General features: G+C 45.1%; 1 protein-coding gene and 1 long non-coding RNA gene across 2 annotated transcripts in view; both read right to left on the reverse strand.

Annotated features, from left to right (window-relative positions):
• Nucleotides 1–707: 707 nt before the first annotated feature.
• Nucleotides 708–4819, reverse strand: LOC311007936. Its single transcript, XR_014596446.1, has 3 exons — nt 4523–4819; nt 1031–1157; nt 708–945 (listed from the first exon to the last, which is right to left on the reverse strand). It is a non-coding gene; the product is annotated as an uncharacterized lncRNA (long non-coding RNA).
• Nucleotides 4820–9116: 4297 nt separating this feature from the next.
• LOC311007755 (ankyrin repeat and SOCS box protein 2-like) overlaps nt 9117–17961 on the reverse strand; it is a gene marked incomplete at its 5' end in the record, with an annotated part of 14292 nt that continues 5447 nt past the window's right edge. Inside the window, 4 exons of the mRNA XM_084001064.1 lie at nt 9117–10627; nt 10726–10879; nt 16973–17531; nt 17627–17798. Coding sequence (XP_083857190.1) covers nt 10491–10627; nt 10726–10879; nt 16973–17531; nt 17627–17798 — 1022 coding nt within the window. The 3' untranslated portion in view covers nt 9117–10490. The remainder of the gene's footprint in view (nt 10628–10725; nt 10880–16972; nt 17532–17626; nt 17799–17961) is intronic.

The raw sequence follows: 17961 nt of genomic DNA on the forward strand, positions 1-17961 counted from the left end.
CCACCAGAACAGAAGCTGCACAGACAAAAGAAACAGAAAAACAGAACAACACAGTTTGTTTATTGTGTCAGTCCTGAGTTGCAGAGGAAAAGAGAGAAATCAGTCAATCACCATCAATGAATCAAAACCATAAATCTGACTGATAGGATTAGATCTGGTCCGATGTGGACTAGACTGGTGTTCATGTTTCAGTGTGTTAGTTGTTCTCAGGTGAAGTTTCACGTTCAGATAAAAGCAGCTTCAAGGCAGATTATTATTATTATTAATATTATTAACAGTCATGATAACTAACTGGTCTGACTCTAACACATGTGAAAGTTATTGATCAGAACAAATGATTATAAAATATGCAACATTTTTTAATCAACAACACATCAGACAAATGTAGTAGTAGTAAACCTTTATTTTACCAGGCAAGAATTGCTAAGAAAACATTCTTACTAAGGCAACGGCCTGGTAGGAGGTGAAAGACCTCCTGAGGCAAGGGAGAGGGGGATATACTGTATAATCATATAGGCTAATCATGAAGCACATTAGCACTGTAGCTGTTAATGACACTGGTCAGAGAACAGAATCAACCAGCTGAACCTGAACGCACCACAGCATCACGGACACTGAAATACACAAGTTCACTTCATTTGGTATCAGTGACCTGGGTTATAGTTTATATATATATATATATATATATATATATATATATATATATATATATATATATATATATATATATATATATATATATATTATAGTTATATAAGGTGTTTCTCAATAACATGAACATCAGAAACCAATAATTCACCAATAATTATAATGTATGTAACAATGTGAAAAACTGCAATTCACATGTATTGTATATTTGTACATGTCCTTTAAACATTACACGTGTCGTTATTTTATCCTCCAGTGTTTGTCCTGGTCTCTTCTTCCCCCGGATGTTTCCTGAAACTGAAAACTCAAACTCACTTTACACACTAACACACTGACACAATAACACACTAACACAATGACACACTGACACACAGGAACTCACCTCTTCACTGATACGTAAGCGACTGTGATGATGACCATAAAGGCAATAATCAATAACACTGAGATGCTGCTGAACATCAGGATGGACAGATGTTGTGACCTCACATCTGGAACAGCAGACGGCCGCACTGAAACACACACACAGGAAATCTATGTCTCTTCAAAATAAAAGATTTGGTCCCTGTCTTTATGAGCTTTATTTTGAAAACAGGTTGGTGTAATAATGTGGAACAGTCCTTTAATTCCAGCTGTGTTCATGTGTTTCCATGGGAACATCAACATAGTGATCTTGTGGTGGACATTTTGATGGAGTCTAATTCTGGGAAAGTCTGTTAGATCAGTGTTAACCAGTGTTAACCAGTTGTAACCAGTGTTAAAGGGATATTCCGGTGTAAGTTTAACCCATGGTCTAACGCACCGTAACACCGAGTTAGACCCCCCCTCGAGAGATGAAGTCTGCTAACCGCTAGCTTCTCTAGCTGTAGCAACTTTAGCAATGACAGCACCATAACTAACAGCGCAGTATACGGATCCACTAGCCACCGATCAAAAAGCCACTTACAGCCACAAATAATGCTCAGAACAGCACCAAACGTCATCAACAATACAAACAGGGTGCCATCCCATAATACGAGGCATCAAACATCTGTTAGCTTAGCCTGGTTTCTATTGAAAAGAGACCAAGACAACTCACCCACTCTGCTCCAGTTATACGCTATGCAGCAACTTTCCGTGTCCAGCACAGAGTCCAGGCACTGACAACACACGTCTGAGGCCGACTGGCAGCACAAACATCTGGTTTCAGCACAAACATCTGGTTTCAGTACCAACATCTGGTTTCAGCACAAACATCTGGTTTCAGCACAAACATCTGGTTTCAGCACAAACATCTGGTTTCAGTGGCCACCGACAGCACAAACATCTGGTTTCAGTGGCCACCGACAGCACAAACATCTGGTTTCAGCAGCCGACTGGCAGCACAAACATCTGGTTTCAGCAGCCGACTGGCAGCACAAACATCTGGTTTCAGCAGCCACCGACAGCACAAACATCTGGTTTCAGCACAATCATCTGGTTTCAGCACAAACATCTGGTTTCAGCACAATCATCTGGTTTCAGCACAATCATCTGGTTTCAGCACAATCATCTGGTTTCAGCACAAACATCTGGTTTCAGCACAGACATCTGGTTTCAGCACAGACATCTGGTTTCAGCACAATCATCTGGTTTCAGCACAAACATCTGGTTTCAGCACAAACATCTGGTTTCAGTGGCCACCGACAGCACAAACATCTGGTTTCAGCAGCCGACTGGCAGCACAAACATCTGGTTTCAGCAGCCGACTGGCAGCACAAACATCTGGTTTCAGTGGCCACCGACAGCACAAACATCTGGTTTCAGCGGCCACCAACAGCACAAACATCTGGTTTCAGCGGCCACCAACAGCACAAACATCTGGTTTCAGCGGCCACAGACAGACAGTGACCACCACACTGACCACTTGATTCCCCCAGGTCCTGTCTGTGATATCTGTGTAGCCAATGTTCATATCTGGCCCTCTGTGTTGTGTTTCTCACGGCCCTAGGTGGGGTTTGATCCCACGACCTCCCGCAGCTGCTAACCTCTTCGCCAAGAGGTTGACAACCGCTTGGCAAGTTGGTTAGCACGTCTTTTATGGGTGGAATGAGTGCACATCCGTTACATCTGTTTGTACAAAGTTCCTATGTATCTTGCCTCTCAGTTTATAAAAGTTATTATCGAGTGTTCACAGGGAAATGAACGGAGAGAATCATGTAAACAAGCGCGAGATTAGACGCAATGTCACACGCGCGATCAGGACGCCGTTCGTTGCAGGAAGAGACTGTCTGTAATTTAGTGAAAGAAACATCACGGACACGGCTGAGTTTATCGAGTTTGAGAACAACAACGACTGGTTTCATTTCGATGGGCGCTACTATCAGTTTGAGACCGAGTTTACTGAAGACGAGCTGAAGGAAATGGAGGAGTAAAGTGAAAGAGGGGCAGCTGCGGTGGAGTCTATGTGCTGGACCTGGGGAATCAATGGTCAGTGTGGTGGTCACTGCCTGTCGGTGGCCGCTGAAACCAGATGTTTGTGTTGAAACCAGATGTTTGTGTTGAAACCAGATGTTTGTGCTGAAACAGGATGTTTATGCTGAAACCAGATGTTTATGCTGAATCCAGATGTTTGTGTTGAAACCAGATGTTTGTGCTGAAACCAGATGTTGGTACTGAAACCAGATGTTTATGCTGAATCCAGATGTTTGTGTTGAAACCAGATGTTTGTGCTGAAACCAGATGTTGGTACTGAAACCAGATGATTGTGCTGAAACCAGATGTCTGTGCTGAAACCAGATGTTTGTGCTGAAACCAGATGTTTGTGCTGCCAGTCGGCCTCGGACGTGTGTTGTCAGTGCCTGGACTCTATGCTGGACACAGAAAGTTGCTGCATAGCGTATAACTGGAGCAGAGTGGGTGAGTTGTTTTGGTCTCTTTTCAATAGAAACCAGGCTAAGCTAACAGATGTTTGATGCCTCGTATTATGGGATGGGACCCTGTTTGTACTGTTGATGACGTTTGGTGCTGTTCTGAGCATTATTTGTGGCTGTAAGTGGCTTTTTGATCGGTGGCTAGTGGATCCGTAGACTGCGCTGTTTGTTATGTTGTGGTCATTGCTAAAGTTGCTACAACTGGAGAAGCTAGCGGTTAGCAGACTTCATCTCTCGAGGGGGGGTCTAACTCTGTGTTGCGGTGTGTTGGACCATGGGTTAAACTTACGCCGGAATATCCCTTTAACCAGTGTTAACCAGTGTTAACCAGTTGTACCTGGTGGTGAACCTGCTGTTCACGGTGAAGGTAACAGGATGAACTCTGTAAAACCTTCTCAGACTGATCGAGGTTGTAAATTCCTATAGTTGAAGCAACAAATGGGGGGTTGACACATGAAGAGATTCCTTCTCTATAGAGAGCCCTGCTCTATACCTTCTCTATACGTCTCTATAGAGATATACGTCTCTATACCTTCTCTATAAGTCTCTATAGAGATATACGTCTCTATACCTTCTCTATACATCTCTATAAAGATATACGTCTCTATACCTTCTCTATAAGTCTCTATAGAGATATACGTCTCTATACCTTCTCTATAAGTCTCTATAGAGATATATGTCTCTATACCTTCTCTATACATCTCTATAAAGATATACGTCTCTATACCTTCTCTATAAGTCTCTATAGAGATATACGTCTCTATAGAGATCCCTGCTTTATACCTTCTCTATACGTCTCTATAAAGATATAGGCCTCTATACCTTCTCTATACCTTCTCTATAGAGATCCCTGTGATACGTCTCTATAGAGATATACGTCTCTATAGAGAATAAATCATTATGCATGATATTTCATTGGTCTTGTTTTTAATCGTCAGGAGTAAACAGCATCGGAGCAGAAGTTCAACTGCTTCCTATGGATTCACCTTCTGCTGCTGAACCGGGGACAGTGAAGGCATCGTGAAGGCTTGATGAGGCTTTCTGCCGCTGAACCGGGGACAGTGAAGGCATCGTGAAGACTTGATGAGGCTTTCTGCCGCTGAACCGGGGACAGTGAAGGCATCGTGAAGACTTGATGAGGCTTTCTGCTGCTGAACCTGGGGACAGTGAAGGCATCGTGAAGACTTGATGACCATTTTTGGCAATTTCCGCCTGTTTTTGTATCACTGCAATCAAAGCTTTATAACTACAGAAGTACTAATCCCACAACTATGGTTTATGGCTTAAATGAAAGACAACCTTTGCCCCTTTACATCCATATCTGAGTTATTCCATAAAAAATTGAGCTTCTGAAAATACAATTTCTTTTGGAAAAAAAAAAAAAAAACGAGTTTGAAATTTTTGGTGAAAAGGTGATATTTCAAAATCCTAATTATAAAACAGGTTGAATTTTACATATGTGGTTCACACACTCCCTGTCCACATGTGTACCAAATTTTAGGTTGATATGTAAAACTACTGAGGCACTATAGAGTTTTTCCAAACAGTGTCCCTTGGCGATCTCCAGTGTGCCAAACCTGTCCAAAATTGTCCAATTTGGCTAAAATGCACACTGCAAGATTTTTTTTCCAACAGATAACCTAGTGGGGCTCATAACAAACTTGATGGCTTTAAGGAACACCAGTTACATAAGTAAAATGCCATTTGAAAATTTAATTTAGGGGGATGAGTATTTAGTGTCCAAAACCCATCCAAACAGGAATTTACCTATTTTCGCCTGTATTATATTGTTATTTTCCTTTATAACTCCAGAAGTAAACATCCCACAACCACCAGTGATGGCTTAAATTAACAAGGACATTTGAAATAGTTCATATATTGTCTTTTATTATTATTTTCATTATTACATTCAAACCGGGGCAGTAAAAACACACTTTTTGTGGAGACTTGTATTGCTTACTTGGTGACACTAGGGTGAGAGGGAACCACAGGAACCAGCTGGGTGCAGGCTTAAGCTTTGCCCAATCAGGGATCATTATACATCAGGTGACACCTTAGAGTCTCTTCTATAGAGTGCCGAAGCGGAATACAAATAAACGGGAGTCCAAGTTTTATTTCGTGATCCGTTTGAATTGTGCCATGAGAAAAAACTCTGTCCTCTACCTGTTTAAAACATCACGTTTCATGAAGAGAAATCAGCAGTTTGTTGTAAAACGGCAACAGAAGAATGTATTTAGTGTGAAGACGCTCTACGACTACAGATCTGGTGTCCCACTAAAAATACCTCACCAACGGACACGGGAAAGGAAGGGCGCCATGTGGTCGCCATGGTGACGTCACCTACGCCACCTGTAGTCTTTCAGGTTATGGACTCTTCTGAATTTTATTTTACAATAGTTTTACAACAAACTGTTGATTTCTCTTCATGAAACGTGATGTTTTAAACAGGTAGAGGACAGAAAGTTTTCTCATGGCACAATTCAAACGGATCACGAAATAAACTTCCCGTTCATTTACATGGAGACTTTTTTCGAATTGAGGACCCCTGGCGCCGTTACTTCCTGCTTCCACTTCAGCTCTATTTGACGAAAAACTTGTCACCCCCGTGACTTTGATTGACAGGCGACCAGACCTGCGCGAAGCGGGTGCGCAGTCTGACGGAGAATTACTTTAGCATTAGCACTGCGAGAAACGTGACAATACTATGGATTATCTGGTCATCATTGTCGGGCACATCTTCAGCTTTAAAATGAGGGTAAGCTTGTAATTTTATTCAGTGTTTTAGTGGGTATGTGATTGACGAATGTCCGTAGTTTTCGGCACTCGGAAATGACTTCCAGGTTTGTTTGTGTTGAGTGAGCAGGCTGGTTTAAACCAAGGGGGCAGTTGTCGGTCTTAGAAGTGAAGCTCACTTCCGCATTCAAAAAGCTGCAATCCCCTCGGCTGTCGCTGGGGGCTGGCTCCAGAAGGGAGCAACTCCAATTGAGCCCCATGTTAAAATAGCCGATTTTACAGCTTAAAAAAACATATTTACAGCCTGGTACATTTTATTTTTTTGGTCTCAATCGATAGTTTCTACCCCCGCACACACTCTGAGGGGGGTGAATTTTTTTTAAACTCTACCGTTTTACTATTATTAGGGTTAAAGTTCTGGCCAATCAGGGCGCAGACCCGTTGAGTGACAGGTCCGGCGACCGCTGCTACGAGGCCAGTGGGCGGGCTCTCGGCCGGCCAACGGCCGCACCGCTCCAAATATGGCAAGTAGAATCCAACATGGCGCGGTTCTAATCCCCGTAGTAGCGGCACAAAACAGACTCCTCCAAACCAATGGGTGACGTCACGGTGCTACGGCCGTTCTTTTTACAGTCTATGGTTTAAACCTTTAATGGGATAAAAACTGCATTTGTGTTCTTTGCTTTTGTTTATATGACAGTATACGATGTTTTGGTGGTGAAAGAAGAGGTGTACAGATGGTACATATATGTTTAAATCACCTTCGTTGTTGACGTGACGTCACTTGTGGGCTGCCGTAGTCTGATATTGTTTGAGACATTTTCAGTGACTGTGAAAAAACCGTAGCACCCAGAAACTTCTTTTTTTTTCTACATGTTGCCAAAAGTGTCCTTAATCCGGCAGCCTGTCAGATTAAAGTCACAGAGGCGTGGGCGGGGCTTAGACTGTCAGATTGAAGTGGGCGGGGCTTAGACTGTCAGATTGAAGTGGGCGGGGCTTAGACGCTTATGATCTCGTAACGAATCTAATTAAACTGTCAGAGCATCAAAGCGTCGTCTCATCCCACAAGGTTCAGCACATCTAGATCAAAGAGCTGATTGATCAGTGTTTACCTGCGTTATTGATCAGTGTTTACCTGCGTTATTGATCAGTGTTTACCTGTGTTATTGATCAGTGTTTACCTGCGTTGCCGGTGAACCACAGTTCTCTGGGAGGAGGAGGAGGAGGAGGAGGGGGGGGGGGGAGGAGGTAACAGACTGTAACACCTGCAGCTTCCTGGACACGCCCCCCAACTCACCTGCAGTTAGAAAAGGTGCTGAATGTTGAACTTGAACATTGAACTCTGTGCATTCTGCCCTGGGTTTTACCTGTCAGGTCACAGTCTGTTCTGCACCTGCAGACAAAACTCAGGGATTCAGTTCAACACGTTCAGGATCAAAGTGTTTTACACGTTTTAAACTGTTACCAGCTGATGACTCATTAATCATTGATAAATCATCCATAGATCAATATTAAGACTTTAATATTATTATTATTATTAATATTATACACAGACTCAGTTCTTAACGATCCACATGAATGAACCTGGTTCTCAGATCTGAACGCTCTCACCTGGAAGACCACCACGAGGAAAAAGCTCAACATCATCCTGAAAAAACAGTAGACCTGGTCCTGGATCAGTCCTGAATTAGTCCTGGATCAGTCCTGGATCAGTCCTGGATCAGTCCTGGATCGGTCCTGGTCCTGGGCTGCGGTCCACAAACAGACGCTGCTCCACCTCTGTTGTATCCAGATCTGAAGCTCCTTCAGTTCCACTTTAACTCAAAGTCTGAGCAGAGATGGTGCGTTCAGGCGCAGCTCTGTATTTTTCACCACTCAAGCAGTGTTAGAACCCCCCCCCCCCCCCCACTATTAATCCTGTTTATGGTCATTACAGCTTGTTGCTGTTGAGCGATGCGTTCACTGTCCTGTGTTGAGCGCGATGCGTTCACTGTCCTGTGTTGAGCGCGATGCGTTCACTGTCCTGTGTTGAGCGCGATGCGTTCACTGTCCTGTGTTTCGGGGTTGGTGACATCATCAGGTCAAGGTCATGACACAGGAATGCATCTGATCTCTGTTTCCGTGGCGACACACCTCATAAACACACTTAGCGCTGACATAACTGTAGATATGGATCCGACTGATCGTTAAACTGATTGATCACCGCGACTCAGCGGCGTCTCAGACTGTGACGTCATCATCTATAAAACTAAAACCTGAACGTCTCGTTAAAGAAAAGTCTCCGCGTTGCTCAGATTCACTTGTTTTATTCTTTACAGACACTCAGGTAACAAAGAGTAACAAAAACACAGCACGGGTCGTTAACATGGTCAAACTGCAAAGAAGGAAACTGCAAAGAAGGAAATAAAGGAGGAAATATGGAAGGAAATAAAGGAGGAAATAAAGAAGGAAATAAAGGAGGAAATAAAGAAGGAAATAAAGGAGGAAATAAAGAAGGAAATAAAGAAGGAAATAAAGGAGGAAATATGGAAGGAAATAAAGGAGGAAATAAAGAAGGAAATAAAGGAGGAACTAAAGGAGGAAATATGGAAGGAAATAAAGGAGGAAATATGGAAGGAAATAAAGGAGGAAATAAAGAAGGAAATAAAGGAGGAAATAAAGGAGGAAATAAAGGAGGAAATAAAGAAGGAAATAAAGGAGGAAATAAAGGAGGAAATATGGAAGGAAATAAAGGAGGAAATAAAGGAGGAAATAAAGAAGGAAATAAAGAAGGAAATAAAGGAGGAAATATGGAAGGAAATAAAGAAGGAAAGAAGGAAATAAAGGAGGAAATATGGAAGGAAATAAAGGAGGAAATAAAGAAGGAAATAAAGGAGGAAATAAAGGAGGAAATATGGAAGGAAATAAAGAAGGAAATAAAGGAGGAAATATGGAAGGAAATAAAGGAGGAAATAAAGGAGGAAATAATAAAGGAGGAAATAAAGGAGCAGTTCAGGTGTTTGGGTTGGCAGCTGATTCACCTGAACACACATCAACCTCCAGGGTGTGATTCTTAGCTTAGCGTTAGCATGGGCTACTGTTAGCATGAGCTAGTGTTAGCATGTGTTAGTGTTGGTGTAACGGAGGGTCCGGCTGCACTCACTCACCCTTAAAGGACGTGCAAACCCGACGGCCCAGTGCTCATTGACCTCTTGGCACAGCGGTTTGCGTCGTCGCCCGCCATGACTAGGGTTCGAACCCCCCCTGGGGCCGTCCGTACCAAACACAACGCAGAGGGCCAGATAACATCGGCTACGTTAGCATGAGCTAGCTTTAGCATGTGTTAGTGTTAGCATGAGCTAGCGTTAGCATGTGTTAGTGTTAGCATGGGCTAGTGTCAGTGTTGGGCCAGCTACTTGGAAAATGTAGCAAGCTAAGCTAGAATAAAATACAGTAAAAAAAGTATCTTAGCTACATCAAAGCTACTTTTGTTTTGTTTTTTTGTTTTTACATCAAACCAACTTCATTCCAGTCGTTGCTCTCTAGCGATCAATAAAACTGTAAGACAAACAGGAACAGAAAAAATGATCAGTTCAGTAGTTTATTTATTTTTTTAACTGCACAAATAATATTTGAGCAACATAATCTAAAGTTACACTTGAGGGGAAATGCAGCTGTGGACGCTACGAGTTGACTACGAGATGACCACATCATGACCACGTTTTGACCACGTTATGACCTCGTTATGACCACATCATGACCACGCTATGACCACGTTATGACCACGCTATGACCACGTTTTGACCTCGTTATGACCACATCACGACCACGTTATGACCACATCACGACCACGTTATGACCACGCTATGACCACGCTATGACCACGCTATGACCACGTTATGACCACGCTATGACCACGCTATGACCACGTTTTGACCACGTTTTGACCACGCTATGACCACGCTATGACCACGTTTTGACCACGTTTTGACCACGCTATGACCACGTTATGACCACATCATGACCACGTTATGACCACATCATGACCACGTTATGACCACGTTATGACCACGCTATGACCACGCTATGACCACGTTATGACCACGTTTTGACCACGTTATGACCACGCTACTGGGAAATGTAGTTGAACTAGTGATTCTGCGACTGCCCAGCTAGCATTAGTACGTGTCAGGGTTAGTATCGCTGGACATCAGTAGTTAATCAATAATCAATAATCAATAATCAATCGTCCAGCGACTCCTCTTTGTACAGCAGGAAGCGAATCAAACGTCCCGGCAGCAGCAGCTTCTTGACGCGTCGGTGTGGGACTCGCTGCAGGATCTGCAGTCTGCAGAGATGCATGAGGGGCCGGGGGGGGGCTGCAACGACACACACAGTGATGTTCTCAACTCTGTCCAACGGGGAATTATCAGTTATTGATTGGTTATTATCAGTTATTGATTGGTTATTGACTCACCTGCTTTCTCCTTAATGCTGCTCCAGTCGGGATAACTGTCCAGATGTTCCATCAGTCTGGAGCACAGAGTCACATGACCCACGTAGTCCAATAGGACGTCAATGATTGGCCCCGCCCACCGGCAGATGCTGGGGGCGGAGATCATCTCACAGAACTGTCAATCAATCAAAATAAAAACATCAATCAATCGATCAATATAACGACGTCTCTGTTTTAGACCTTTCACGCTGCGGTTCTAAAGATCTTGTTTTTGTCTTTTGAGCAAGTGTCTTTGTGTTCTTGTGTTCTCGTAGTCTAGAGCAGGGGTACTCAAATACATTTTTCGAAGGGCCAGAATTTTTCTTAACCGACACCTTGGGGCCGCACATTCAAATAGGCCTAGATTGAAATTAAATTCACCTTTTTCGTCTAATAATTTAAATATTTTGTATTTTACTTGTAAGCACATCATTTTTATTTATACACTTCATGGTGTTTTGTATGATATAAAATGAAAAATCTTGACATTGTCATATCATCATTTACATATCATGCTGGAGCTTTACACTGCTGACTTGTATCCTCAGACATGCCCTGTGATTTTCAGCTTAAATATGAAAGGAGGCTGACCATCACAGGACATGTCTGACTCTGTTCTGAGGATACAAGTCATTGGTCCTGAAATGTGTGTTTCTCTTCTATAATACACATTCTACATCTCGGAGGCGACGTCTTTCCACACATGGGCTTCCTTCACCTTTCAAACGAGGCAGAGCTCAGTGGGAAACAGTAGGACAGACACAGGCCGAAGGCACCGGGACACAACACCGGGGGAGAAGCAGGTCGTGCAGCTGTGCACCGCTGACGTGCACGAAAAAACAATTGCGTCTCATCAAATGCGCGCGGCTACGGCTTTTGAGTTGTGAGCGTGCATGACTCGCGGCTACATTGAATGGGTTTGAGCGCGCGCAAAAGACGCTTCATCTGAACGGCCCCCCATTTATGATGCACACACAGTTGAATCAAGACGGCGGTGAAAATCACCCACGGTCTCTGCAGACAGGCAGAGAACCCTGCAAGCCAGCTCGCCCCCCAAACACTGGCGCATGGTGATTTGGGTTCGTCAGCATTATTGTATCCCAGTGCAGGGCCTCACAGGCACACACAAACGCTCCGCACGTGTTTCCATGTCCCAGCGCTTTGACTTACAGGCACACGGAGCCCGAGAAATACAGTATACAGTAATATGTAAACTAGTAGAACTCAGTCGCGGGCCTGATTGGAAGGTTCGGCGGGCCGGATGCGGCCCGCGGGCCGCCTATTGAGTACCGCTGGTCTAGAGTGTGTGTGTCAGTGTATTTTGAATTGTGTTGTGAGATTGTTTCCTTGTCTTGTGTTGAGATGTTTGTGTGTGTGTGTGTGTGTGTATGTAATGTATTTTAATGGTTGTTGGTTGGTTGGTTGGTTTACTTTATTAATCCCTCTGAAGGGAAATTGATTGTCACTCTGTACGCACAACATCCAACACACAATACTACAACATGACAAGCATTGACAACTCAGGCAGTACAATAAGTGCAATGCAATGCATTACTCAGCATAGCACACAACAGAAACGACAATAATTAACAACAATGTTCATTAAAAAACTTCACTGCACCAGGTACAAAAGACCTCCTGAATCTTTCTGAGGAACATCTCGGCATCACCAGTCTGTTGCTAAAAGAACTCTTCAGTTCATGGAAGAAAACATAGAGTGGGTGGTCCTTATTGTGCAGAATGCACCAGAGTTTCCTCCCCACCCTCTTCTCCATGACCACCTCTAAGGAGTCAGGAGGCAAACCAATGATAGAACCAGCTTTTTTAATCACTTTGTTAATCCTGTTTCTGTCCTCAGACTTCAACCCCCACCCCCAGCAGACAACAGCATAAAAAAGCACACTAGCTAAAATACTATGAAAAAACACATTCAAGAGTGGCCTGCTAACATCAAATGATCTTAGCTTCCTGAGGAAAAACAGCCTGGACTGGGCCTTTGTGAAAATAGCACAGGTGTTCTCTTTCCAGTCCAGCCTGTTATCCACACGGATGCCAAGATACTTGTAGTGGGGGACAACCTCAATAGCCACATCCTTGATAACTACCGGAGTAATTGGTGTCTTTTTCCTTCTAAAATCAATTACAAGTTCTTTTGTCTTGTTTAAGTTTAAAATGAGGTGGTTATCATCACACCATTTGACGAAGCTGTCTATTTCTCTTAAGTAGGATGTGTGCTTGTCTCCAGTGATGTAACCTACAAGTGCAGAGTCATCAGAAAATTTTTGGAGATGACAGTCAGACAACAAGCTTGATCTACAGTCTGATGTGTACAAAGTAAATAAAAATGGAGACAAAACAGTACCTTGTGGTGCCCCTGTGTTTGTTAAAATAGTTTTAGATACCTCGTTACCCATTTTCACAAACTGGGGTCTACAAGTGAGGTAGTCCATAACCCATTGGGCAGTACAGCTATTTATATTCCAATCAAGTAATTTCTTAACTAAAATGTGCGGCTGAATAGTATTAAAAGCATTCGAGAAATCAAAAAATAAAATTCTTACAGATGCACCAGCTTTCTCCAGGTGACTGTACACTCTGTGTAGCATATAAAGTAAGGCATCATCCACACCGACTCCTTTCTTATACGCAAACTGTAGTGGATCCTGGTATGCAGAAACCTGCTTACTAAGATGCCCAAGGACCACTCTTTCAAAACATTTCATAAGCTGAGAGGTCAGTGCTATTGGCCTAAAATCCTGTATGTCATGAGCATTTGCTTTTTTAGGCACTGGCACAATACATGAAGTTTTCCACATCACAGGGATCTTAGACTGAGTGAGGGAAAGACAGAAAATAAACTGTAAGACATCACAGAGTTGCTCTGCACATATTTTCAGGGCTCGTGGCGAGACCCCGTCTGGGCCCGGAGCCTTATTTATCCTGAGCCTCTTCAGCGCAGAGCAGACCTCATCAGATGTAATAGCAATAGGGGGGCTAAGATGACTATCACTTCCCCTATGAGAGATAGTAGCGCACACTGCATTCCGTTCGGCAGAGAAGTCAGTATTGTCAAACCTAGTAAAAAAGCAGTTTGCCTCATCAGCACCCAACCCTCCATCCGGTAACTTAGCAGAGGTAGGGCCATAACCTGTAATTAATTTCATGCCCTTCCATAAACCTTTTGAGTCTCCCTGCTGGAGTTTGCTCTCCACTCTATCCTTATACTTCCTCTTCCCCTGCCTGATGGCCCGTTTTAGGTTTTTCTGTGCTAGTTTGAGCTCATTCCTGTCGCCCTTAAGAAAGGCTCTTTTCTTATTATTAATAGCAGCTTTAATTTCCTTGGTTACCCAGGGTTTATTGTTAGCAAAACTTTTAATTGATTTACATGGGATAATCATATCAACACAAAAATTGATGTACCCAGTGACACACTCTGCAATGTTATCCACATTACTGTCCTCATCATCATAAAACACAGTCCAGTCCGTCTGCTCGAAGCACCCCCGCAGCTCCTCACATGCCTCCTCTGACCAAACACGCACCGATTTGGAGGAGATAGATTGTCTGTGGACAAGTGGTGTGTATTTAGATGACACCAGCACCAGATTATGGTCCGAGCCACCCAAGGGGGCCAGGGGGAGCGACGAATAGCCATCCTTTACGTTGGAATAGAAAAGATCAATGGTTTTATCTTTCCTCGTGGGGCAGGTAACGCATTGCTTGACGGAGGGGAGGGAGCGCGAGAGCGTGCAGTGATTGAAATCACCGTTAATGATGGTGAGAGCATCGGGTGATCTACTCTGCAGATCATGAACAACTTTACTTAGTGTGTCTGTTGCCCTCTTAGCATTTGCTGACGGTGGAATATAGACCACGATGACAAGCACGTTGGAAAATTCACGAGGTAGATAGTAGGGTCTACAACTCACCGCCAGCAGCTCAATGTCCTTCTCGCTCACTCTCCTCCGCTCCGTGACGTGTCCTGCATGACACCACTGTTGGTTTACGTAAATGCATACTCCCCCTCCGGATTTTTTGTCAGTCATGTTCAAATCACGATCGAGTCTCATTTCCTTGAATCCTTCGACTTCTATATGCGAGGAGGGAATTCGATCCGACAACCACGTCTCAGTGAAGCACAGCAGGCTACTTTGTCGGAAGAGCCTGTCATATTTACACAGAGCCGCCAACTCGTCCACTTTTTTAACCAGGGATTGCACGTTGCCCATAAGCACAGACGGGAGAACAGGTTTGAACCGTCGCTGTCTGTTCCTCACTTTAACACCTCCTCTTCGGCCCCGTTTCCTAGGCCTGATTTCTGCTGGTAGATCCAGTAACAAACGCTCCGCAGCGGCAGGTCGGAGCTGGAAGAGCTCACCTGAGCTATAGGTGTATCTTGCTGCGGTAGTAGTTGCTTCACATTGTGCACGCACACTCAGCCACAGGATTCCCCAGAACAACCACAGGAAGAGCCCGATCGCTGTATCTTTAGTCCACCACATTTTTCAGATGCATAAGAAGCAATACACTTAAAAGAACTTGCCCAAGGGACATAAAAACGAATAAAAACAGCAGCCGTACACACGAGACAAGCGCACAGGTGACTAGTCACCGAGCAGGGCTGGCGCCATTAAAGGATCATAGGGCAGGATTAATGAGAACGGCCAGTGACGCGACGGCCGCTGCGCGTAACTACAGCAACCAGCGAAGCCACCGGCACGGGAGCGCGCACAGACTTTTCACTGTTTACTTTACTCTTTACAGTCTTTCCTATCTGGGGAGGGAGGGGGGGTATTTTACTGTAGGTTCTCGCTCTCACAGACAGACAGACAGACACACACACACACACACACACACCTGCCTCTTCACTGTGCTGCAGCAGGAGGCTGCTTGTCTGTTCCTCTGAGCTCCTCTGCATGGATCTGCATATGGGCTCCTACTCCTACAGGCCGGTACCGAGAATTAACGCGCCGGGTCCGGGTGTCGGAGCGCATCTGTCAGGGTCCGCGGTCCCATGAAAACCAATCAACACCGGACATATTCATGATTTCATAAAAATAAAAAAAACGGACGCGTCGCGGACACGCCGGCCAGGACGTGTCTGGGCAAAAGAGGACGTTTGTCCACCTGCCTGATAACGTTGTTAAAGTTATAACGTCGGCTTTTAGCCGCTAGCTGCGGCTAACGGCTAATAATAAGACAGTAGTGATGAGGGAGAGGGTGTGTAAGTTAGTGACCTGCCTGCTGTTGTGTGCGTGTGTGAAGGGGGGGGGGGGGGGGGGGGCTTTTAACAGGGCTTCCAGTTGTGCTGGGTCGTTTGCTGGCAGTAACAGTAATTTGGATCCACAATGGTTCAGAGCGATTGATATAACGGGGAGTGTCGCCACTCTGTTACTATATCAATGGCTCTGCCGCGGTTGCCCTCTTCATGTCTCCGTTCCATTGATCCATTCGAAGGCGGTCGTGGACGCGCTGACGTCAGGTCCGCCGGCCAGCGCGCGAAATTCACCCCCTGAATTGCAGCGCATTTTGCAGCACAGACCCCGTTCAGGGCAATCGAGAGATACGCGGATGGGCTCGTTCTTTTTGGTTTTGAACGCTTCCTCACCCATTATTATTTAAAAAACGTAAAACGCATGGGTATTTTCCGGTATTTTCTCACAAATCCTGCCCTATGATCCTTTAAGGAGCGTCTGAATCCAGAAACCTGACTGACAAACACTGGATCAGTGACCTCGAATGAATATTGTGAATATGTATGTCAATGTATTAATGAAAATATGTATTGTATTATAATTTCAGTGATCAAGACCCCAGGGAGAGAAGCTGCTGGAAAGTCCAGCAGCTAATGGGAGTCTTTAAAGGTGCCATATGTAAGAATGTGGCCAAAAACGGTTACTGCAGTCAAATTCAAAACACAGCGATCTGGTTTTTTCTCCCAGCTGTAGCAGCAGCTCAGTGGAAGCAGACTGAAGCTGAAAACGCCACTGACGCCGCCGTGACTGGGAGAGAGCGCTAGGTGATGTCAACACGTAAATTCAAAAACATGATTTGCAGTCTGCAAAAAAAGATTTTTAATGCGAATACTCTGGCTGTACTATTGTTGTTGGTGAGTTCATCATGTTATATGAACATTATTCCTGAGTCTCTGTGACATATTAGGAGGATTTTACAGCCAGTTGCTTTAGATTTCTTACATATTGTATCTTTAATAAACAAACCAACAAACCTGAACGCCTCTCCTCTGCCGCGTGTCGGCCTGGTCTCTGTCCGAGCGGGAGGTTTTCAGCGGCGGGTGGGGCTTGTTGCCATGGTCACAGTGGAAGCAGGAGAGGGCGTGGCCCCCGTGGTCGAGCAGGAACTTGAACATGGGCAGATACTTCATGGAGAACATGTAGACGGCGGGGAAGGTGGTGGGGTGCGTGGGGATGGAGGCGTTGATGTCGGCGCCGTGCTCCACCAGCAGCTCGGTCGCCTCGATGCAGCTCTGCCGCGCCGCCACCATGAGCGGCGAGAACACGTCGAGGTTGGGGTCGGCGCCGGCCGCCAGCAGCGCGCGCGTCGCCTCGATGTTGTTGTTGATGACGGAGAAGTAGAGCGCCGTGCTGCGCCGGTCCTCGTACAGCTTCGACCGCTCCTCCGACAGCTGCGCGTTCACGTCGAAGCCCGCCGCGATCAGGGCCTCCAGCACGTCGTCACGGTTACGCTCGGCCGCCAGGTGCAGCGGACTGATGCCGGTCCGCCGCACTCGGGCCTTGCTGGTCGCCGGGAGCAACAAGGACACGATCCTGGAGACAGGAGAAGGAGACAGAGTTAGTCCAGACTGAACCAGCAGCCAGATGATGAGGTGATGAAATGAGGACGGTCGTCACGGTGATCGTACTCGTCGCTGCCTCTCTGCGCGGCGATGTGCAGCGGTAACAGACCCGTCTTCCCCGGTTTGTTGGCGTCGGCGTTCTGAGACACGAGCAGCTTCACCACGTCCTCGTGTCCGTTCTTAGCTGCTTCAAACAGAGCTGTGTTCCCGTCCGCCGCCTGAGTGTTGATGTCTGCTCCTGCAAAGGTCAGAGGTCAGAGGTCAGAGGTCAGAGGTCAGAGGTCAAAGGTCAGAGGTCAGAGGACAGAGGTCAGAGGTCAGAGGACAGAGGTCAGAGGTTAAAGGTCAGAGGTTAAAGGTCAGAGGTCAGAGGTTAAAGGTTAAAGGTCAGAGGTCAGAGG

Source organism: Trachurus trachurus (genome assembly GCF_905171665.1).
Source record: "Trachurus trachurus genome assembly, chromosome: 24".
NCBI lineage: Eukaryota > Metazoa > Chordata > Actinopteri > Carangiformes > Carangidae > Trachurus > Trachurus trachurus.